The following is a 24,403-nucleotide window of genomic DNA, read 5'->3' on the forward strand; positions in this document are numbered from 1 at the left end:
GTGCCCTCAAATAATGCCCTATTCAAGGGTATAGGTGGAGATATCTGCCAGGAGATGGCGCTCGCAGCTCAATAAATCATCCATCCATCTTCCAAACTGCACTAGCCCAGCGCACTATCATACATACAGGTATAAATTAATTTTTTATTGATTATTAAATTGTTTGAATAAGGTTTATACATGCTAGTTTCCACGGCAGAGTTCAAGATAAATCTTTTCATTATTACTGGAGCTGCCAGTTTGCTACGCAGCCCTTCCGGCTCACTCAGTGTCCGAATTCACACACTCGTTTTCCTTCACTCCCTCAAGTGGACTATATTAGTGGACTAATGTAGGGAATAGTGAATGAGGGTATAGGGGATGATTTTGGATTCAGCCCCAGTGTATACATACCCTGTGTTATCCTGCATTTCTTGTCAATTCTCATTTATGTATGTTGTGTGTAGTTTGGATATCTCCCTATTCTCCTGAGTGTTGTCATTAAAAGATGGCATTTATCTCCTTCGTCTTTGTGCTGTTTACACATTCTGTCATAGGTACATTTTTTTCTTAGTGAATCAAAAACTCTCAATAGTTTGTGTACTATGTCCGCTGGCTCTGAGTTTGACTTTTTTGTTGGCTTATGATTAGCTTTACACCTTTTTTCCATTTCCCTGAGAGAAGAAGAGCTCTTAGCACCCTTATGACTTCCATTGCTCTAAGAGCAAACATGAGTATACCAACAAATTTCACTCAGCTTGTTTGTTTGTGTGCATAAGCTGACACACGTATTATCACTTCCGAGAGAGAGAGAGAGAGAGAGAGAGAGAGAGAGAGAGAGAGAGAGAGAGAGAGAGAGAGAGAGAGAGAGAGAGAGAGAGAGAGAGAGAGAGAGAGAGAGAGAGAGAGAGAGAGAGAGAGAGATGCCTCTCTCTCACCTACTGTCTATAGGCTGAAACTGAAATTCTACCTTCATGATTGACCAATTTAAAATTCTCCTGTTGGGGAGCAGCAATTAATAAGCACTAACCATAAACAACACATTGTTTATGTCATGCACACAAGATCCTTTTACAAAAAAATAAAAAAACAAACATATTTTTTTGTATTTTGTATTAAATTAGGGTGCATTTTAGCCTGACACGCCAGACCAACATCAAGATGTTTGGTCTGGGAACTCACCAATGACAGGGCTCAATCTGAGGGGTGGGATAAACGGATGTCTTTCAAAATCCCTCTGCACACAATTGGACAGCACTACAAACAACCAGAGCAACGTGAAGCAGAGCTAGTTGATAAAAAGCATTTACGAGTATAAATATGTAGCTATAATGCATGTAGGTGATTGTGAAATTATATTTCATTAAGATATACAATGTTTACACACTTAAAACTGATCGTAGTTTTTATATCTTTGTAAGACTAGCCAATCTAATGACAATGGCAAGTAAAAATAAATTTATTGCACTCCGAGAGCCTCGTGGTTGGGAGCATTTCTATTGTGTTGTGGTGATTCTGTTGTGTTGTGGCAATTTTGTTGTGTTATGGTTTAATTCTGTTGTGTTTTGGCGATTTCATTGTGATGTGGTTTAATTCCGTTGTGTTGTGGCGTTTTCGTTGTGTTGTGGTTTAATTCCGTTGTGTTGTGGTTTAATTCCGTTGTGTTGTGGTATAATTCCGTTGTGTTGTGGTTTAATTCCGTTGTGTTGTTGTTTAATTCCGTTGTGTTTTGGCGATTTCATTGTGATGTGGTTTAATTCCGTTGTGTTGTGGCGTTTTCGTTGTGTTGTAGTTTAATTACGTTGTGTTATGGTTTAATTCTGTTGTGTTTTGGCGATTTCATTGTGATGTGGTTTAATTCCGTTGTGTTGTGGCGTTTTCGTTGTGTTGTGGTTTAATTACATTTTGTTGTAGTTTAATTACGTTGTGTTGTGGTGTTTTCGTTGTGTTGTGGTATAATTCCGTTGTGTTGTGGTTTAATTCCGTTGTGTTGTTGTTTAATTCCGTTGTGTTTTGGCGATTTCATTGTGATGTGATTTAATTCCGTTGTGTTTTGGCGTTTTCGTTGTGTTGTGGTTTAATTACGTTGTGTTGTGGTTTAATTCCGTTGTGTTTTGGCGATTTCATTGTGATGTGGTATAATTCCGTTGTGTTGTGGTTTAATTCTGTTGTGTTGTTGTTTAATTGCGTTGTGTTGTGGTTTAATTACGTTGTGTTGTGGTTTAATTTCGTTATGTTTTAATTCTGTTGTGTTGTGGCGATTTCATTGTCATGTGGTTTAATTCCGTAGTGTTGTGGTTTAATTCCGTAGTGTTGTGGTTTAATTATGTTGTGTTGTGGTTTAATTAGTTGTGTTGTGGTTTAATTCCGTTGTGTTGTGGTTTAATTCCGTTGTGTTGTGGTTTAATTCCGTTGTGTTGTGGTTTAATTACGTTGTGTTGTGGTTTAATTCCGTTGTGTTGTGGTTTAATTACGTTGTGTTGTGGTTTAATTCCGTTGTGTTGTGGTTTAATTCCGTTGTGTTGTGGTTTAATTTCGTTGTGTTGTGGTTTAATTATGTTGTGTTGTGGTTTAATTACGTTGTGTTGTGGCGATTTCATTGTCATGTGGTTTAATTCCGTTGTGTTGTGGTTAAATTCCGTTGTGTTGTGGTTTAATTCCATTGTGTTGTGGTTTAATTCCGTTGTGTTGTGATTTAATTTAGTTGTGTTGTGGTTTAATTCCGTTGTGTTGTGGTTTAATTATGTTGTGTTGGGGTTTAATTCTGTTGTGTTGTGGTTTAATTCCGTTGTGTTGTGGTTTAATTACGTTGTGTTGGGGTTTAATTCCGTTGTGTTGTGGTTTAATTCCGTTGTGTTGTGGTTTAATTACGTTGTGTTGGGGTTTAATTACGTTGTGTTGTGGTTTAATTACGTTGTGTTGTGGTTTAATTACGTTGTGTTGTGGTGATTTCATTGTCATGTGGTTTAATTCCGTTGTGTTGTGGTTTAATTCCGTTGTGTTGTGGTTTAATTCCGTTGTGTTGTGGTTTAATTATGTTGTGGTGTAGTTTAATTACGTTGTGTTGTGGCGATTTCATTGTCATGTGGTTTAATTCCGTTGTGTTGTGGTTTAATTCTGTTGTGTTGTGGCAATTTTGTTGTGTTGTGGTTTCATTCCGTTGTGTTGTGGTTTCACTCTGTTGTGTTGTGGCGAATTTGTTGTGTTGTGGTTTAATTTAGTACAGCTGCACCACTGGGCCACTGTGGGGAAGGGATGGAGAAGACAGTTACTTAATTATAAAACATCCCTTAATTATTCTTTGGAAAACTAAAATGCAATATTTTGAGAAAAAGTGTAACACTGACCTATCTTTTACTCTGGGTCACAGATCCAATACTTACACTATTCTGAGCAGGATTCAAACTCAACCAGCATGGAAGAGGAGCGAGCTAACAAGCACGCTAAAGACCAAAGCCTCTAGTATCAGTCTCTGGTGTATTGTTAAATTGTCACAGGAATCAAAGCTGTGTCTGGGGGATGGTGGGTATTCAGAATGACAGGTCACTCAGGTGAAGGACACCAGTGTTTTATGGGTGGACAGTGACAGCTCAGCTGAAGAATAGACAGGTGACACTGATGAAAATGAAAGGGGGATATAGTGTATGTTTGAGCTGCATACAAATTTCTCTTTAAAATTTTCACTATTAGCCAGCTCAAAATACAATAGAAGAACACACATTGTGGGAACGGGCAGTGATGGTCAGAAATTGGTCTGAGCGGGATTAAGGAAATCCTGTGAAGAGCTCTAATTCAAACCATCAGAATGGGAGAGGGTGAGCTAACAAGGACGCTAAAGATGACAGCCTCTAGTATCAGTCTCTAATGCACCTAGTTGAAGTGAAGTGAAGTGAAGTGAAGTGAAGTGAAGTGAAGTGAAGTGAAGTGAAGTGAAGTGAAGTGAAGTGAAGTGAAGTAAAGTTCAAGTATGGCAACCTCAAAAAAATGATTTATACTTATGTTGGACCTGCGGCGTAGCCTCTACACCGTGGGCTATACGTCTATTTTAATTTATGCTTCAGTGTCGCTGTCCGCACTGACATGCAATTACACATGCAGAGGGAGCATAATAACCTGGTAGACCAATCACAGTGCTTGCAGTCCACGTAGAATTGACACGTTGTTACATTTTTGGAGAGGTGCATGTCAGGCTACGCCGTAGGCTATGCTTGCTACACACAGATTATGACGTAGCTACACCATACACCCAACCAAGTACTATAAATGTGGCTTTACACTCACCTCCCTAAACCACACTCCTGCCCGGATCACAATGCCAATGTAACTGGTCCTACTCACACCATGAGTGGGATTCATACCACAATCAACCAACATGGAAGGCAGACGCACTAATAAGGATGCTAAAGTCCACAACTTCTAGAATCAGTTGTTAGTATGCCTCTTGAGACGAGATTACTGAAACTTAGCTGCACAGCTCTTGCTTGCCTCCATTTACACTCAACTCCCTAAATCCCACTCCCACCTGGGTCATGGCAGCAATATAACTGGTACTCCAAGCTGGATTCAAACAGCATCAGCCAGCATGCTAGTAGGACGCTGAAGACTGTAGCGTTTCCAAACTAGCCTCTATTAGATGCACAATAAAAGTCAACTGTGTTTGTTTTGGACCCCACTGACTTTTCGGTGTATGGCCAAAAACAATTCATTCTCCAGAAGAAAAAAATTATTATGGGTTTGGATTGGCATGGTCTGGATGATTTTTTTATTGTTGGGGTAAACTTTTCTTTTAAAACGTACAAATTTTAAAACTGTCCTGCTATTTTATTTCTCTCATTGTCTTTGCTCTTTTTTATCTTCTGTTGGGCAGCATATCCATACCCATAGGTCCCTACCTATCATCTTTAGACTGCTTTCTGTCTGTCTCATATTTCATACTAAGACAGGTGTCCAGTCTACTCAGTTTGACTGAACAAGGATCTGCAGTGAGTGGGAGACTGATGAGGGGCCCTTTGGGTGATGGAGTCCAGACACTCTGTGCTCATGAAGGTCTTTTCTGCTCTGATGTATCGTTAAACTGTCACACAGGAATCAAGGCTGTGTCTGGGGGGTGAAGGGTATTCAGAATGACAGGTCGCTCAGGTGAAGGGCACCAGTGTTTTACGGGTGGACAGTGACAGCTCAGCTGAAGAATAGACATGTGACACTGATGGAAAGGAAAGGGGGTTGTAGTGTATGTTTGAGCTACATCTATATTTCTCTAGAAGTTTCTCTCATCCCTTGTCATAGGATGGGTCAGAAAACCAGACACGAGTCTGATTCCTCATACTTCACATAAATAAAACACGGCCTGCACTGCATGTTGTCCCAAAGCATGAATGTGAATTCTGATCAAAAACCTTTTACTCTGGTTTCATCAGTATCTGCGAGTCAAGAGAGCTACAGATGAAACTCTGCAGTGGAGGCTGATTTCCCAAAACACATTTGAGGATTTTTTTTTTCTTCTTCATTTTAATATCTAATAAAATGTGAATTTGCCCTTGACCAGAAGCTGCAGGGAAGAACAGAGGCAAAAACAAGCCTCCATAAATACTCCGGGATTGAACAGAGGAGAAAAACACATATATCACAGTAGAAAAGAACACATTGTCATCCCCAGGATTCCAACAACCTCGGACAGGGGGAAAACGTGGAGACTGCTTAACCGAGATCAGGGTCAGAGAGAATTAAATCCCCCTGTTGTCAGTGCATACGCACACACATACACACACATCACCTCAACACAAGCCATCTGTCCTCCAAAAGCATGGCAATCAGATCCATCAGGGTCTCCCAGGTCGCTATCCGCAGGGCAGCAAAGCCCACGTGCCCATGCCATCTGACAAATACACTGTGCTCTCTCTTACTAACACCCAACTCTCTGTAAGAGCTGGCAAACAACAGACCAGATTCTCCAATGTCTGCATATAGAGTACAGCATGATTAACTAGTGTTGTTGCTAGCAGCCAGATATATGCTGATCTATAAAGACAGAGGCTAGAGAGGAAGTGCTGCAGTATATAGTAAACTAGAACTAGTGTTGAGGTAGTGGGAGGATTTATCTAATATATATATATATATATATATATATATATATATATATATATATATATATATATATATATATATATATATATATATATATATATATATATATATATATATATATATAGACACCTGCCTTTACATAGACATTACATTTAATGACATTCCATTCTTAATCCATAGGGTTTTAATATGGAGTTGGCCCACCCTTAACAGCTTCAACTCTTCTGGGAAGGCTTTCTACAAGGTTTAGGAGTCTCTGCTTTAATTCATCCCAAAGGTGTTCTATCAGGTTGAGGTCAAGACTATGTGCAGGCCAGTCAAGTTCCTCCACGCCAAACTCGCTCATCCATGTCTTGTAAAAATGTCTTGGTATGCTAAAGCATTAACTCTTTCCCTGCCAGCGTTTAAAAAAAAAAAAAAAAGTCCAGCCACTCCCAGGGTTTTTGACCATTTTCACTATAGCCCATATCGTTTTGTGAATATATGAGCATGTAATATATCAAAAATATATCAGAAAGAACTGACCCTCTTCTTAAAAAAAAAAAAAAAAAAAGGTTTTACTCTAGCTTCTTGCATTCCTTTTTTTATTAACACTTGAATATGGGTACGTTTCATAAAACAAGCAACATTTTGAACACAAAACTGAGAAAATCACGTTTTTGTGAAAGACTGTTTCCAGATTTACATTTTACATTCACATTTAATCATTTAGCAGATACTAATTACACTAAGATTACACTAATGTTAGTCTCTCTTTTTATCCCAAGGTTTACTGCAGTCAGCCGGACCCGGGCCGTATCCAGATGAGATGGTGGACCTGTGCCTAGATATGACCAACGCATCCCTGAAGTGTCTGCAGCGAGCGTGCCCCCTGTAATGGCTGCATCGACACGAAATCCTTAATAAACCTAAATCTTCGGCATGACGACTCCAATCTTTCGAATAATCTTATGAATATCTATTTACCTAATATGGACTTAAGACCTGCAACGTTGCCAGAACTATAATCATACACTGTTTTTTCGTCGGCCAGAGCACTGGCACCCCGACTGAGCCTGGTTTCTCCCAAGTTGTTTTTTTTTTTTCTCCATTCTGGGCCTGAAGGAGTTTTGGTTCCTTACCACCGTTGCCTTTGACTTTTGACTTGCTCAGTTGAGGACACCTTAATTTCAACTATATTACCAATCTGCCCGCATTGACACTATATGATAATTTAAATTGGCTGGATAACAACACTGTTTTCACCAGAGTGGTGAAATGTTGCTGTATAGCCAAATCAAATTCTGTTGCATTATCTTCCTGTTAACACAGTGAAGCTCGTTGTAACAATTGGACTTTTAACAATTGGAAAGCGCTATATACATATATAGGTGATTTGATTTATGCTATAGGACTGATTTTGCACGTGCTTCACAACGCAATCACGCAGAGCATTCCCATACCGTCAAATCTCTGCCTAGCATCTCGTTCCCTCTTCAGGAAACCAAGGTTACAGTTGTAACCAAGGCATTTCCAGTTAGCTTCCTCATAACTTAATGCAGCACATTGGCTATGGATGCATGGATAAATGAAAGCATATGGTTGACAGGGTTGGGGAAAATTATTTTGTTATGTATTACAATATTACTGACAAGGTGTTTTATTCATATTAGATACATAATGGTAAGTATAAAGTTATACTGTTATACTGTGGTAAGTATACACTTATACTGTTATGTATTTAGGGAAAAGAGGAGCTTTGTAAATCTGACAGCACACACAAAACTAACATGGTGGCACCCCTTCATGCTTTATAAATAAACTAAAATTGTCATTACAAAGGTGTTAAAATGACAAACCACAAACACTTACAGATATTTCACAATGGTAATATCAGAACTTTCATGATGTAGGGTGTTTTCATGACAAGGAAACTTTTTATGCTTTGTGGCCGTTCATTTACACAACATCAGTGTTTTCGGGGCATCAAAACACAAGCTTTTGAAACCGATGCCTTTACTCTCCATATAAACAAAAACATGAAATTATAATATAATAATATAATACGAATAGCCTTTTTAGTAATTTTCGCAGATCTGTGTGAACGGGGATCATTTTGACATCCATTATTAGAACATTGTTGTCATGTAATTAGTCCTACAGTTAACACGGAAAATAAGACAATAAAAGTGAGACATTAGTCATACAGTGTGCAGTGTGGACATTATGCAGTGTGTCACGTGACAAGCATGATGATGTTTTTTTTTTTTTTTCACACAATAGAAAGTGGATATATCCAGTCCTTTAACCTTTAGCCAATCCCTAAGACCAGCAAAGGCAATCCAAATAACTTTCAGTTATAAACTTCAGGCATCTTCAGTTCACTCCATCAAACATTTAGACGCTTTCAGGGGTGAGAGTACACGTCCCTCAGCACTTTAGTGGTAACCACACAGGTCCATGATGAAGTCTGCTGTCCCTTACAGGCCACTATCCTTCACTCACAAGATGAACATCACGCCTGGGAAATGCTTTTCTGTCAGTGTTGATGATGAATGTCAGAGACAGTTGTACTCATTAAGACAGGTGGTCTTCACCTCGAGACAAAGATGAACCTAAGGACAGTATATGATGCATTTCTCCTTCACCTTTGACATGAAGCATTAGTCAGGCAGTGACAAAGACAGTGTGAAGATGGTGCACAGTGACATTTAAGTTACATAATATGTTAAAATGCCATGAGCATTATTACTCTGGTGTTAGAGGATGTTAAATGTAGGGCCCTGTGAGTTTAGCGATGCTGAACATGCGGACAGAATTTAGTCATTAAAATGGAATGTACTATATAGTGAGCTGTCGCATCATTTTGCAAATTTTTTAATACATCAAAAGTAGGGCTGTTACAGTATCAATTTAAAATCTTAAATTTTCACTTCATGAGAATTTAATAAACACGTTTGATAAAAACTATTGTCAAATACAACACAAATTCAAAGGTCTTCAATACAAAATACCAAAATAAAAATATAGTACTAAAAATGCATTCATTAAATATTATTAATACTATTGTAGTGTAATGTATTTCTCAAAGTAAGAATAAGAATAATAACAATAAATAGGAAATACAGAATATCACAAAGTCATTTTTCTCCCCTGTTTAAAAGTAAAAAAAGCACTTTATTTGACCATATGGGTGATTATCCACAACTGGCTTCATGTTGCTTTACAAAGAAATAACGTTTTTTTTTTTTCAACCAAAACCTAAGCTAAAGAGCAACTTTAATGGCCCAGTATGGATCCACTAATATGAAAGATGGCACCAATTAGCGATGGCATTTAGCCTCATTTTGTCTCTAATTCATTTGTCTGGCAGAAGGTCCTTGATAGAGTTCATTCTTAGTAAAAAAGTACTTGGCCGCCAAGCCTCTTTGTTGTGTCATAACAGCCCTGGTAGGGGAGTGAAGAGGACGCATTAGGAATCGATCAATACTAAGTAAATATATAACCATGTTAAAACTCAAACAAATCCTCTTCATCAACAAGCTGGAGTTCTTTACAAAGGCCAAGATCCACACAAGACACTAGCCCTACAAACAATGCAGACATGTTACCAGTGAGCCAGGGCAATAGCACAACTATGTATTCTTTGTATAATATATTTAATTCCCTCATCTGCAACATCTAGATATACCCTTGATACCGCACCTCGGGAGCGTCATTCAGCACTTTAGTGAGTGTTGTGGCTACTTGCTTCGGTTTTCACATCACTTTGCTGAACAACTAATTGAAATGAACGTTGTGAAGTTGTATTAAAGAAACCCTCCACAATTTTTAGAAAATTTTAGGCTTATTCAACTTCTTTCCTACATTTAGATATGTGGGCAAATTAATTTTTGTCTCAGTGCATGCATTGTTTTAGTTTGGCAGGGTCGCCGCTCGCTTAGCTTAGCATAATGAATGGAATCCTATGTTGCCAGCTAGCATGTCCGCATAAAATAGCTTAAATTTTAAATTTCACACCCGTAAAAAAATGTAAACATTTTTTTTTTTTTGATCACTTTTACTCGGGACATGCTAGCTGGCAACATCATTATGCTAAGCTAAGCTAGCGGCGACCCTGCCAAACTAAAACAATGCATGCACTGAGACAAAAATGCCCACATATCTAAAATTTGCCAACATATCTAAATGTAGGAAAGAAGTTGAATAAGCCCTATTTCTAAAAACAGTGGAGTGTGTCTTTATTAACACACATTTAAGGAAATTAAGCACTGATATGAAATTAGGAGGGACACCATGGATCGAGACCCAAGGAAAAAGTAAGATGTCCTGGGAAAAAGTAATTTCTTCAGTAAATAGCAAGATTTTATCTATAAAGGGAAGTATATATATATATATATATATATATATATATATATATATATATATATATATATATATATATATATATATATATATATATATATATATATATATATATATATATATATATATATATTCTTCCCTTTATGTTTTATTTATCTTTTTTATTACTGAATATGTATTATTTTTGGTTGTGGTCTTAAAAATGTAAAAAAAAAAATATATTTTTGTAATAACAGTTGTTGTTTTTTTTATAAAATTTTGAACATGGATCCAAATCCAAGCATCTACATTTTTTAAAAATCTGGCTGTTGAATATTTTAAATCAAGAAATTGTTAGATATGCTAGAGCTGGTTTGAGTACTACAGGTACATTATGATCATTGTAGAAAATACCTGCTTATCAAACATATTGTTTCCTTCCACAATGCGACCAGACAATCATCTACGATGGGCATTCTGCTTTCACTCAGTACAGGCAAGCACAGATAAATCATTGTTGTCCTGACAACACTTATAGCTGTTATCTCCTGATGTGCATTTTAAACATTTATTTTTTTGTCAAATAAAACAGACTAATTGCAGTTTGGACAGCTACATAATCTGCTTTGAATAGAATATGGATGCAAGGCAACATTTTTAGAAATTTAAGGGCAAATAAAACATGTCACGTACACTCAATGTCTAAATTGACTGATGACAGAGTATGTGACTTTCTCTGTCACAATGTCAGTTATATCGTTGTGATCTTATTACAGAGAACATAATTTTCCTCTGGACATCCTTTCAGTTTTATCTGTGCTCATCATTAATTAGAATTCATAAAGTCAGTGATCACAGAATAGATGACATGATAAAAAAACTGATTACTAATCCTGCAAATGACAAACATGATTCCACATCAAAGTCTTTACAGTTGTTTACTGTGACAGTCATTGGCGAATATGCAAATCCTTATTTCTATTAAAGCACTAGTGGGGAATCTAGAACTATATGCACATTCATTTACATCTCCTCTTGTTAATTAGACAGAGTATATAGTTCTTCTTTATTGCGCGGTTATGTAAGACCTGTTTCATATTGCGTGTACATGCAACGTGCAAGCAAAGGAGCAGTGTAACAACTACTAACTCAACTACTGTAAATTGAGTACTTCTTTTAAAAATAAACATAATTTAAATGGTTGACATTACAACTATAATCATTGTGAAATCTAATATAAATTAGTGGAGTTATGTTTACAGCCAATAAATAAATAAATTATCTACATAACTATGACTCCAATAAACCATTTAACGTGTCTGGATTCAGTTGGTGACAGTGTAAGTCATTTTGATGTGTGGATGATTTCTCACTCTGTAAGCCTCTAATAACTATGAGACAATGGGTCTCATTTACTAATAATTACATGGATTATTTCATATTTGTATGCACTGGAGAACATCTCACAAAAAAATCACAACATGTGCATACACACATGTTTTTGTTTTTAACATTGCTCAAATGTTAATGGCTTTACAGTATTTCAAACGAGGGACCGCATGCTTGAGGTTAGTCATTTGCATAAAACACATCCAAACCATCTTCATATGAGGACTTTCCGTACAATCTTTAATTTCCTTTTGTCACTCTCAAACATATGATGCTTTCTAAAGACACGCTCTTTTCTGAGAACATGCGCAACAAGATCCCGCAGCAATGCCTACACTGTAACAAATTGCTGTAATTTTACAGTAAATTTTTACAGTAAGACCACTGTAATTTGAATTATACAGCATTACTGTATTTTGCTACATGGGAGCATGCTTTGCTGTAAATTTACAGTACCTAATACTATACTAGCCTGTAAGTTTTTAAGATTGTAATGCTTTTTCTTATGAATTCTGGGAACATGATTAAGCTGTAAATTGTTTATATCATGTATACAATTATTAGGCTATTTATTAAAAAAGAAAAAGCCAATTAACTGTTGCAAAAAGTTTGAAATAAAAGTTTGTTTTTTTCACAAGTCAATAACACTGAAGTAGTCACCTGTAATAAATACGGCATTTTTAACGAATTAGTTACTCAATGTAGACTGTGACATTATTATATAATCTACACATCCCGAAGTATAAAATGGTTGGCTTTTTGAAAACACACACGACTAAACATCAGCATAGTGGAGTGCATGCATGTGATGTGATTTCATCATCAGCAGCGGACACCACGCGCTGCATTTCGCGCTCAACTCCTGCACGCGGCCACGCGAGCGTTTACCCGTCACCGGAGGAGAGCGAGAGAGAGACAAGGTGTGTATGCTCCAGTTTAAACATTAAATCCAGTGACATCCTATAATTGTTTAAACAGTCATCAAGATCTTTCATTGTATTTATTAGTTTTATTTCGAGACGTTGCAAAGGGGATAGTATTTGTCAAATTTTATGATACTGAATTTGCGTGGTGAGTCCAGTCACAGCAATAGGTGTTTCATCTATCATAAAAGTGTGACCGGACTGCAATAATACTTCTACATTTTCATCTGTTCGATATACAATTATTTTAGATGATATAACTTAGTAGTCATGTAAACTTTTAAGCATTGCAATTAAATTGCGTAGGTTTATTCATTTTCATAAAGTTCTGAGGAAGTAACAGTTAGATTCGAAATAGTTGTGCACGTTTTTATTGCTGTGAATGTATTAGCTTGTGTTTTGCAAGTTTTAATTTTATTGCAGTAAAAAATGTATGTCTGTCATTTCTGTAATAATGAGAGCAGTACAATCCTGAGTTTTGTGCGGCATGTGAAATTGCATAGAAATGTGCCTAATTCACGGTTTAGATGTGGTGTGCCTGATTGCCCACATGTTTTCGCTAAGTTTTCATCATTGAAGTCCCACATATACAGACATCACAGGGGACGTCACAAGCCTGCTAAAGAGTATCAGGCACAGATGTGTGATAAAACATTTACATGTCATGTAGACTTTTGTGAAGTTCAATGTGGGACCCTAACACAGTTTTTGTCTCATTTGAAGAGCCACATTCAGTCAGGTCTGGAGATCCGGTGCCCATTTGGTTGCAACAGGACATTTAAGGTGAGATCTAAATTCGCATCACATGTATCACGGACACATAAAATGTGCTCTGTAAACCATCTGATGGAGCCTACTATGACCATGGAAACTACAGTTTCTGATGTAGTGTCTGAGAGTGAGAGATCACAGGCTGAGGCTGTAGAGCACAATTTTCCTGAAGTTGTGGATGAATCTCTCTTTCTAAGAAATTTAACCCTCTTCTATCTGAAGCTTCAAGCTAAATTGCTATTACCTGAGTCTACTATTCAAGGCATTGTTGAAGAATTTCAAAATATCCATGACATTGGACAGTCTTATTTTCTTAGCAAACTGAGAGAAAAGCTTGCTTTTTATGCTCAAAAATTTATGTTCAACACTTGCAGAAAGGCACCAGCTTCTCCAAGCCTATTTAAGTACCTCTTTCAGCTGTCTGTGCAAGTCGAGAAAGGCTCAGAATTTTATTCTGATGATTATAACGAAGCGATCAAGGAATCAGTTGATCATTTTGATTTTCAGCCAGACAATACATTAGTATTGTCAGTATAGCTACTGAAATCACTGTGAAAGGAACAAAGTACAGGAAAGGCATGGTTGTTCTTTTGGCCAGTAGTGATGAGGGTTTGGAGGTTGGCAGAATTAAACTAATTCTTGTTCACCAGAATTCAGTGGTCTACTTTGTGTCTGAGAAACGGCATGCTGTGCAGTTAGTGGATTTGGGTGCATACTGCATAACAGATGAAGACCCAAGAAATGTCTGTGTACTTCAAGAGGAGCTATTAGATTATTACCCTCTCCAGGAGTACAAAACATGTGGCTTGTCTGTAATTGTGTTACACCACTCTTTTCCATCTTTTTAAGGGATGTCCAATTTAGAGGAGATACAACTTGCCATCTGTTCTTCGTTACCTGGTCTCCCTGATGAAATGCTTAAAAAATTGCTCCATGGGCTTACTGCTATTGGTGTTGAAACTAAAGCTGACCTCCACTTTGTGAATGAAGAAGACCTTGTGGAATACCTCAGGCCTATCCAATGTCGTAAACTTCTGAACGCATGGAAAAATAAAGGTAATTTATTTGCTCTTCAAGTAGACAGAAAAAAAATACCACTGTTTACTAATGTACATTTAAAAAAAGAAAAGTCAAATGTTCCGTGTTCAAACTTCACTTTTTTTGTTTGTTGGTTATTTGTATTAGAACAAGCTGGATGCTCGACTCCCCAACAGTCATCACATCAAGATCTTTCTGATATATCAAGCCCAGGATCAGAGAGTTCTTCAAATTCTACACCATCTCGTTCTTCTGCTTGCTCTTCAGCATCTTGTGTCTGGGCTGAAACATTTAAAGTGCCTTGGGAAGTCATGCCTTCTGGAATTAGATTGGCCATCGCAAATAAAAAAAGGCCATCACCAGCTGATCGAAGGCAGCTAGTAAGGATTTTAGTGGGTAATATGCAAAAACATGAAGTGAATCCATCAAAGGCACAGTGTCAGATTATAGTGCAGAATATTGTTAAACAATACCCTGAGAGCTTTGCTGACGTTCTGGCTGATGGAACTAAAATAGGTTGTGGGTATGCTTCTTTGCTCTTGCAAGTTAAAACACGTGTTGAACACGTAAACAGAAACAACACATTAACTCGTCGGAGAAAAGAAAGACTACAATCATCATGTAGAACCATAAGTCAGAGCTCAAGAAGGCCAGCTGATCGATATGGTTGTGTTAGTTGGCAGCCAGAGGAGCTTCCTGCAGGGGAAAATGACGAAACTCTAGAAGAGAAACGCAAGCAAATGGTACTTCTGCATTCTACTGAAGGAATGTCTGGAGCTACTAGAGGAGAACTTCACAAGTTGATGGAGGTCACATATTACCGCCAGCGCCGCGATATAAATGCCAGTCCAGCTCCGCCCCTGTCAGAACTGAAGAACTCATGGCCATACCTGTTTTCTCTCAAAGGCATCTTTTTACATTTCAATTTGCTTACTGACATCTCACTGCTCCAAAAAATCATGGAGAGTATTGAGGGGAAAGGAAAGAGGATTCTACGATTTTTTCAAGAAAAGCCAACAAACAACGAGGTGCGTGCTGTTCTTTCAAAGTATCAAGAGGGAAATTCTCTGGTCCTGTGCATCCTGCAACTCTTAATGGCCCACTTTAAAGAGAGAACAGAATCCCTTCTAATTGAAGCTGATGTAAGTAACATTTTGATATGTTTTATGTCTTAAGGTTTGAACTGTAATGCAAAATAATTTATTTACATGTTTGTTTGTTTGTTTGTCTGTTTGTTTTTTAGGTAGCAGCAACTGCAGCTGACATCGAAAAAGATGGATTACCAGATTCACCTGCGCTGATCATCCAAGGTAATTCGCTTTACTTTGTATGTCAGTGTCTCCATAAAACACACTATTCTTTGCTTTCTAGCTATTTATATGGGTACCTCTTTGTCCTGTACTGTTTTTTCTCTCACTTTTATGATCCATTTAAAAAAATCTTTGCCACCTCTGTTTCTGTATTCTATTTTACAGTTCTATTATCACTCTTATATTCCTTCCATAGTTAGCTTTCTTAGTGCGCTGTTTTTTTGTTATTGTCTCTGAATCATTCTCTTAACACTTATTAATCTATGCCCTTCTTTTTTTTTTATATAGGTGAATCCATGACCCCAAGCAGGTGGATGATGTCAGTCGAGAGGGAAGTTGTCCTGGGCCCATGTTCAGAGGCGTTTGTTGAGGGACTGGCAGCATTGTTCGCAATCTATTATAACTTGAACCTTGCCTATCAGGGGGAAGCTGCATGCACGCTGGAATTTATTCAGAGGTATGTCAGAGCATAAACTCTTACTCAATATTTGATCATAGACTTTCCTTTTTTTTTTTTTAGGTTAGGACGGTTTATCAGGATTAGATTTTTTTATTGAACGTTTTCAAACAAAAAAAGAAACAATTGGTAAGCACTGAATAGAGTACAGACTAAGTAGCCAAAATATTTTATTCACTGCTTGGTACAAAAAAAGTGCAAGGCGCATGCGGATTAAACATAGACGGGCACAACCAGACATTTCAGCAAGTTGCAAACCCTGGCCGTTTCTCTAAACCAACTATGCAAAATTCTTACTTGCGTCCTTGGTAGCTCAGACTTGACAAGTTCAACTCAGGAGAACGAAGTCCCGAGGACGCAAGTCTGGTAATTCTGCAAACGGAACAGCAATGTTCTTGATAGCGTCACTGAGCTCTCTCTGGCTACTCCGGTTATTTCTGTTTGAAAATAATTTTTGAAAAATTAAAAATGTTAAACACCACTCTACCTCTTTTTGTTTAAAAAAATAAAATAAAAATTAAACATATTAATAGCCACACAAATGTGGTTCAGGCAATGCGTACATTGATTATCTCTGCATATATATTTAGCAAAACTAAATATAAAACACAACCCTGCCTCTTTTCATTTACATTTTTAAAAAAAAATTAAACATTAATATGTGATTCACACAATTAGTGTGTGTGCATTTAACTGCTCCATAATCACGGCGGGCTCCCTTTAGACTAGGGGTGTTCAAAGTCGGTACTGGAGGCCCACTGTCCTGCAGAGTTTAGCTCCAGCTTGCCTCAATACATCTGCCTGGAAGTTTCTAGTATGCCTAATAAGAACTTGATTAGCTAATTCAGGTTTGTTTAATTGGGGTTGAAGCTAAACTCTACAGCAGTGGTTCTCAAACCTGTCCTGGAGGACCACCAGTCCTGCACAGTTTGTATGTCTCCCTATATCTGACATACCCATTTCAGGTCTTGCAATCTAAAAAAATCTAAAAAGCTAATGAGCTCATGAGTTGAATCAGGTGTTTTAGATGAGGGAGACACACAAAGGCCGTTTCTCAATACCAAGTACGCGAACTTGTGACTTGCGTCCTTGGTAGTTCAGACTTGCCAAGTTCGACTCAGGAGAACGAACTCCAGAGGACGGGAGGAATCGTCATCAATCTCAATTGTGAATCGTCGTCAGTCGCTGATCAAGTTCACATCTAGCAAAGTACAGTTCAAATCCCCGGATGTGTCCTTGATCATCCCCTTTTATCGAGGATGCATCGAGAGGAGACTTGTGGACTTCAGACACAAGACACACTTCTATCCCAGAATGCATCTCGCACCGAACAGCAAGCCCATTCACATTAGCGTTATCAGCTGAAGGCTCGCTCGCTACGGACGTGAGCCGTGGACCACAGTCCCTCGGCAACTTTGTACTACTGATCACCTTTTTAGAAAAGGGTTAATAATTTGGAGTAAAGCATACGTACAATTGGTAAGTGACAAGGTTTTATTGAGTTATAGTATGCAACATATACGAAAGTTGATTGAGTTATAATATAATGTCACCGCTACAGCTACTGCGATGTCTTACTGATTCAACCAGATAACAAAATATGTCTGGAAACAATTTTGAATTAAATAGGGGCAATCATAATCTATTGCAGTTAATTTTGCAATGCAGGCGTCAATGACTCGCAATACAAAATTTGTCATTCAAATACACACGATTCTTGCGGTGTTTTCCCCCACGCCGACCACGCCCCCAACTATGACTAGATGCATTCAGTGAAGATAATACATTGCCTGCACTACATTTGTGTGGCTATAATATGTTTAAATTTTTTTGTGGTGTTTTCATATATTTTGTTTTATTGTAGCCTAAAATTTACATATATAGGCCTACTCTTTTAGTGACGATATTAAGAACGCTGCTGTTAGCAGATCAGCCTACTTGTGTCCTGCCAGCCTCAGGAGTACGTTCTCCAGTCGAACTTGGCAAGTCTGAATTACATGGACGCAAGTCAGAAGTTCGCATAGCCTATATTGAGAAACGTATATTCTATGCTACAATAAAACAAATATGTCATAAAATACGAGCTGCTGTCTGTAAACGTGTAATGTCCTGTCTTTATAAAGTATCTTCTTATTAAACTGTTTGTACACTTACAAAGTTCTCAATGCTTCGGTTTGCATGTAGGGACCCTCATTATGCTGCCGTGTTAGTGTGAGGCTATTTTGAGCCTTGTTAGTGGTATTAACTAATTAATTTTAATTAGATGGATTTAATTAATTGATTTAATTTTACTACCCTGTGCCCCATAGACAAGCGCTATAAGCTAATCTGTTTTTAGAGATAAAACTCTTTACATTTGATTTTCATGAAAACGCATCCCAGAGAACGATCTACTCTGTAACCATCTGTTAATTACCCCAAGATTCATTTCTCACTGGAGTTGTCCTTTAAGAAACGGCCATTATGTGCAGGGGTTAAACGGTCGTTTAAAAATGCTAAACACAAGGAAACCCAGGATAGTTCCGTCTGTACTCAATAGGCAATGCTAAGTTCTGCACGTAATCTGTAGAATAATGACAATCGGTAAATTGTATTTATTGTTAACATGGAAGGCATGGAATTCATATTTAAATAATAGTTAAATATGACACCAACTCAAAATTAAATTAAATGTGATTTTAAAATGTCTGAGTTTTGTCTGACAAATTGTTTGAGTATGTACTGTTTTTTTGATAATTCGATGTTGTGGGTGTTTTTCACAGAGGAATTGTGGGCATTAACCCAGAAACCGGATCAAAAGTTGCTGCTGGAAAGCGAGACAAGAAAATGCATGGAATGAACCCACATGTATGCACACTGCTACGAAAGCTAATGGACTTTGAATGGCTTGCTATTTAAAAAAAAAAAAAATTCCAATGGAATTGAAGTAAGAGACTCTGACCTGATTTTCAAGTTCATGGTGAAGTTAATATACATGCAACGTCTTGCGTTTTCATGGATTTGGTGATTTAAAGGTAGGCTCTGTTCAGAACATTGTAACACTATTGGGATGTGTTCCCTTTATTGTTGATGATGAAATGCTGTTCTCAGTGGTTCTTGATAAAGAAGGAAGTAGTTTCTTTGTCTTTTTTTGTATTTCCAAGGCTAATGCCTTTCATTTATTGTGTCATTTCCATTTTTTTTGTTTCTCCAAATATATTTGGAAATTTGTGCTCATGTTAAATGGCCATCATTGTACAATAAATGTGTATACATTTATGAAAACCTGTTATTTTGAAAGTTTTATTTTTCATTGACAAAAAGGGAAAGAATACTAAAATGTACAGGTAAACATAGGTTTACACAATCACAGCAGTGAAATCTCAACTGTAGTAGAATTGAGAGAAGATTTTAACAGCAAATTCTCAAATTTATTGTAAGATGTATAGCAGGACCTCAGTTCACAGTTGCTTATATACTGCAATGCATTGTATTATTACAGTGAAATTGTAGGTAAAGATTTACAGTACTCTTGTAAATTTACAGTCTTACTGGCAACCAAAATTGCCAGTAAGGTTCTGTAATTTTACAGTAAAGCTGTAAAAAAAGGGGATAATTTTACAGTGCATATTCAGTAGTGTGCTGTATTTTTACAGTACAATTGTAATTAATGATTTACAGTACTCTTGTAAATTTACAGTCTTACTGGCAACCAAAATTGCCAGTAAGTTGCTGTAATTTTTACAGTAAATTTTTTACAGTGTAGCACATCATCTATAATTCAAACAAAAGACACACAATTTATACATATGTAGGAATTGACGTGCCTCATTCAAACTGAATTCCACAGAGAGCCCAAGTTAAAACCAGGACAATAAAATCTGAATATCTAGTCAAGTGTGGGCGCCTTCTTCAAAACAAAGAACGGTTTTAAGAGATTGCTATTTAAAAATCAACTATTAATTCGTTAAATAAAGACAAATGGGTTTGAAGATGGCACATCTTGAGTCTCACTAGGAAAAACATGTGGGGTGACCAAATGGGGGTGATTCCCAAGAGAGAGACCTAAAACAGATACTTTCTCACCTCTTTATATCCAAGACACAAGACTGAACTCACTATCTGAGTGGCACCGAGAAATATCCAAATGCCTTCCCAAAACAATGCTGAGGGAAATTATAATCAACTGTCATGGCATTGCATTATTCTACATTATGCCTGCAACCCACACTTTTGAATATCATGTTGTAATAACTCATTGTTCATGTCCTTTTTTAGTATTTATTAGTGGTAGGAAGCATGGAGTGCTTGGTATAGGCATGAATGGTTTTATTTTTCTTGAATTGTGGGATGAATCAAATCTGTGTAAAATGAGTCATAGTTCTATTATACAATGTCTAAGTTATCCCCAACTATAGTTAGATACAGTTAGGAAATTAGGGAACGTTAGAAACCATGTGACTAATAAGATAACAACTAAGTGAGAGCAGGAGAAACAGTCACCCAGAGCTAAAGATGATGTCTAATGCATCTGGACAAACGTCTGAGTTTAATAACTCAGGACAGGTTAAGCATTGGAAGACTTGTAAAAGACTTGCAAGCCATCTGACTACTCTCATCTCATTTATTTTTTATTCTTCATTCTTTGGTCAGTTTATTTTCTTTCCATTGAGTCTTGCTTTGTAAGTTATTTTTTGCCACAAAGTTTCAGTCTACTCTAGCCTTTGCTCACCTTACATTTAAAACTTCAACCATAAGTCTCTACTTCAATTCAACTGCCAAAAAACATGACTGGCTTCCCATACACATAACTTCAGACACAATGAGACCTCCACGAACCAGCAAAACTGGGAAACCCCATTTTAGCAAGGGCACAAAAGCAAGCAAACTAAAGCAAGTAACAACTCCAGATTCAAGTCGAACAGTTGCATTGATATAAAATTGAATAACCCCTATGAAATGATAGAAGGGTTAAATTAATGATTGATGGTTCGTTCAGGTTAGGTCTAAGTGCAAGTATTGCTATAGAAACTTTGGATTACATTATTTCACTCTTAAACTCAATCTTTCCTCACCATTTTTCTTTCTTAAACTCGTGTGAATGTGCATGTGTATGTGTGTGTGTTTATATAATATACATTAGTTTTATGTGTTAGAATAGTCAATAAAGTCTTGCTCGCATTCAAAGAGAATTGCCTTGTATTATGTGCTTACAAATTTAATTCCTTGCTAATAATAATGTCACTACATTATATCAATATCAGCTGCATGGGTTGTTAGTTACAGCCGTTCAATTGAGTGCTGGACGATACTTTTGTTTGGCCGTAAAATAAGTGATTCATCAAAGTGATTCATTCATTTTTGATATCAAAATTCCATATAAAATTAATTAGCAATTCCCTTTGAGATAAATTGACCTGTTTCCCTTACACCTCCCATTAGCCAGCTGTGCATACAAGGATCTGTGTTGTTATACAGAGAAACCTTGCAGCTCAAACTATAACTAAAGTCCCCTTCAAGGGAAGTCAGGTCTCTTGGCGGCCATATTTGCAACGCCACGAGGCAGCTATTTTGGGGGTTCCAAGACCTACTTCTATTGAATGGGGAAAATCCTGAAATCTCAAAAACTGCTTGACGAACTCACAATTAAAGGGTTAGTTAACCCAAAAATGAAATTTATGTAATCAATGACTCTCATTAGTGACCCTTGTCGTTCCACACCCGTAAGGCCTCTGTTCATCTTCGGAAGAAAGTTTAAGATATATTTTATATTTAGTCAGAGAGTGTATGGAAATGTATGCACACTATACTGTCCATGTCCAGAAAGGGAATAAAAACATAATCAAAGTAGTCCATATGTGAAATCAGTTAGTTAATTATAATCTCTTGAAGCATCGAAAATACATTTTGATCCAAAATCACAAAATCTAGTACTTTATTCAGCATTGTCTTCTCTTCCTGGTTTGTTTTCAATCCTCAAATAAAGATTCATAAAGATTCATTCAAGATTCATAATTCGGATGTCACGTGATTTTAGCAGTTTGGCTCTTTGACACACGATTCAAATCATGAATTAATAAGCTGAATCACAACCATTTGAATCTTAATTTATGGATTGAAAGAGAAGACAATGTTGAATAACGTCGTAGTTTTTGTGATTTTTGGACCAAAAATGTATTTTCGATGCTTCAAGAGATTCTAATTAACTAACTGATGTCACATATGGACTACTTTGATGATGTTTTATGACCTTTTTTGGACATGGACATTATAGTGTGCATACACTTCCATACGCTCTCGGACTAAATATAAAATATCTTAAACTGTCTTCTGAAGACGAACGGAGGTCTTACGGGTGTGGAACGACAAGGGTCACTAATGAGAGACATTAATGACATATATTTCATTTTTGGGTGTACTAACCCATTAATTGTAAATCCGGTTTCTTGTGCTCAAATATTGTTTGAAAAAGTTTACGTTTTAGGCTCAGGCCAGCCAATGTGCATGTGCAATTCTAAGCACACATCTGAGAACACTGATAATTTCTATATAACCAGCTTCTAATTGCAGCAATTGGCTTTTTTATTTAGAAGGTGGGACACATTCCACCATGTTGTGCATTGCACTTTCTCCTATTCATAACACGAGTCTTCTACAAATACAGTCTTTTTGCCCTGTATATGATAACATAAAGGTTAAATATCTATAAATAAAATTGTACACAATTACAGGGCCATGTGCTTTGCGTACATGTGGGGCCATGTTTTACCTACATTTTTGCATGCGTTTAGTAGATTTTTGTACAAAAGATATTGGTAAATCATGATTTGTACATGAAAATGTTCATACGCAGATTCCACACAGAACTTTGTGTGTACGAATGCTTAATGAATGAGATCCATTAATCTTTAATCAGCTTTCATCTTCAAAAAAACAAAAAAAAAAGTTCTATTCCTTAGAAGATGCAAATGAACTTGTTTTTGTTTTTCAAATGCTGTGCCCATTTTGTGAAGATAACGAAACATCCATAGTGGCATCAGTCTTAAGATGGAATCCCGTTAAATGTCAAGGCATCAGTTACTACTGGCTAAAACGCTTCTCTGTATGTGCGACACAAGACATGAAGAAAAACATGAAGAAAACTTGTTGATGTGCATCTTTTTTAAGTGTTATGTTCATATGTTATAAAATCTAGTAAGAGAGTAAAGGATTTGTGACATGAAGGGTTTAGACGTTGCTCTCTTTCAGCTTGAGTTGCTAGAAAGCTCTACGTTCCATTACATTCTGTTTTCCTTCCTTCTTTATCTAAGATTTGCAATGGATGGGCGACATCTGCTCTGACAGGTCTCAGTTTCAGCTCCTCGGGCAGATACCTGCTTCAGTGAACAGCTTGGTATCAAATGCAATTCAAGCATTCATTCTGAAGGATCCACAAAGTGCCCTTGGCCTAAATAACAGCCAGCAGATGGATTAACTAAACACTACGCCAAACTAAGCAATGGTGTGACCCTAAGCATTGTCCCTGCAAAAGAAATCTCACAGTTTATAGATTAAATCTCTTGTCTTTCATCACAGCATGATTGTGTTCATGTGTATTATTTGGATGGAGCAGCGATAGGGAAAGGCATGCTGTTAAAGGATTTCCTTAGTCTCTTCTAAACATCATTAGCAGAACAGCTGTGGCACAAAATCTACTCATACGTACAATTACAGACAGTAATAAGCGCTCATCTAACAGTGTGGTCTTTGGTCAAAGTCTGATATAAAATGCTCTATCAAGAATAATTTTGGAGTACTATTCATAGGATTTCTCCAAGCCCTAAAATTACTTTAACGTTCACACTTAGCCATCAGACGAACTTTAAATGTGTACCAATATGGTGAATATGCATATTTAAGAGTTTCTAAAGCCTTTGATCTGTCACCTGCAAAATAAGCAACATCAAGGAACAGCTGTGCACTTGCAAAGAAGATCAGGAAATCCACACAAAGCAGTACTGAAATCAGTCACAAAATATTAGGGTGTTCTCTGCTCAGTAACTTAAAACTCCAGACCCCCACTATAATCTCTAAACTGTCACTTAAACACATTGCGTTGCCCATATAAATGTGATATATTTGGAGGGGCATATTAGCATATACGCACTGCT

At 37.1% G+C, this 24,403-nt stretch overlaps 2 protein-coding genes across 3 annotated transcripts in view; one reads left to right on the forward strand and one right to left on the reverse strand.

Annotated features, from left to right (window-relative positions):
- The window catches only part of nlgn4xa (neuroligin 4 X-linked a), a 159,094-nt gene that overhangs the window by 69,882 nt on the left and 64,809 nt on the right, over window positions 1–24,403 (reverse strand). The gene's annotated exons all lie outside the window — the stretch shown is intronic.
- Window positions 12,117–19,571, forward strand: LOC137073188 (uncharacterized). Of its 2 annotated transcripts, XM_067441422.1 has the most exons (7): window positions 12,117–12,695; window positions 13,422–13,481; window positions 14,319–14,525; window positions 14,655–15,649; window positions 15,751–15,817; window positions 16,106–16,274; window positions 19,037–19,571. In XM_067441422.1, the coding sequence occupies exons 3-7, from the start codon at window positions 14,321–14,323 to the stop codon at window positions 19,170–19,172; spliced, it is 1,572 nt and encodes a 523-aa protein (XP_067297523.1). In that variant the 5' UTR covers window positions 12,117–12,695; window positions 13,422–13,481; window positions 14,319–14,320; the 3' UTR covers window positions 19,173–19,571. The 2 variants fall into 2 exon arrangements, with proteins under 2 accessions (XP_067297523.1, XP_067297522.1); XM_067441421.1 differs by lacking the exon at window positions 12,117–12,695 and having other exon boundaries at window positions 12,737–13,481.

Source organism: Pseudorasbora parva, chromosome 4 (assembly GCF_024679245.1).
Source record: "Pseudorasbora parva isolate DD20220531a chromosome 4, ASM2467924v1, whole genome shotgun sequence".
Classification (NCBI taxonomy): domain Eukaryota; kingdom Metazoa; phylum Chordata; class Actinopteri; order Cypriniformes; family Gobionidae; genus Pseudorasbora; species Pseudorasbora parva.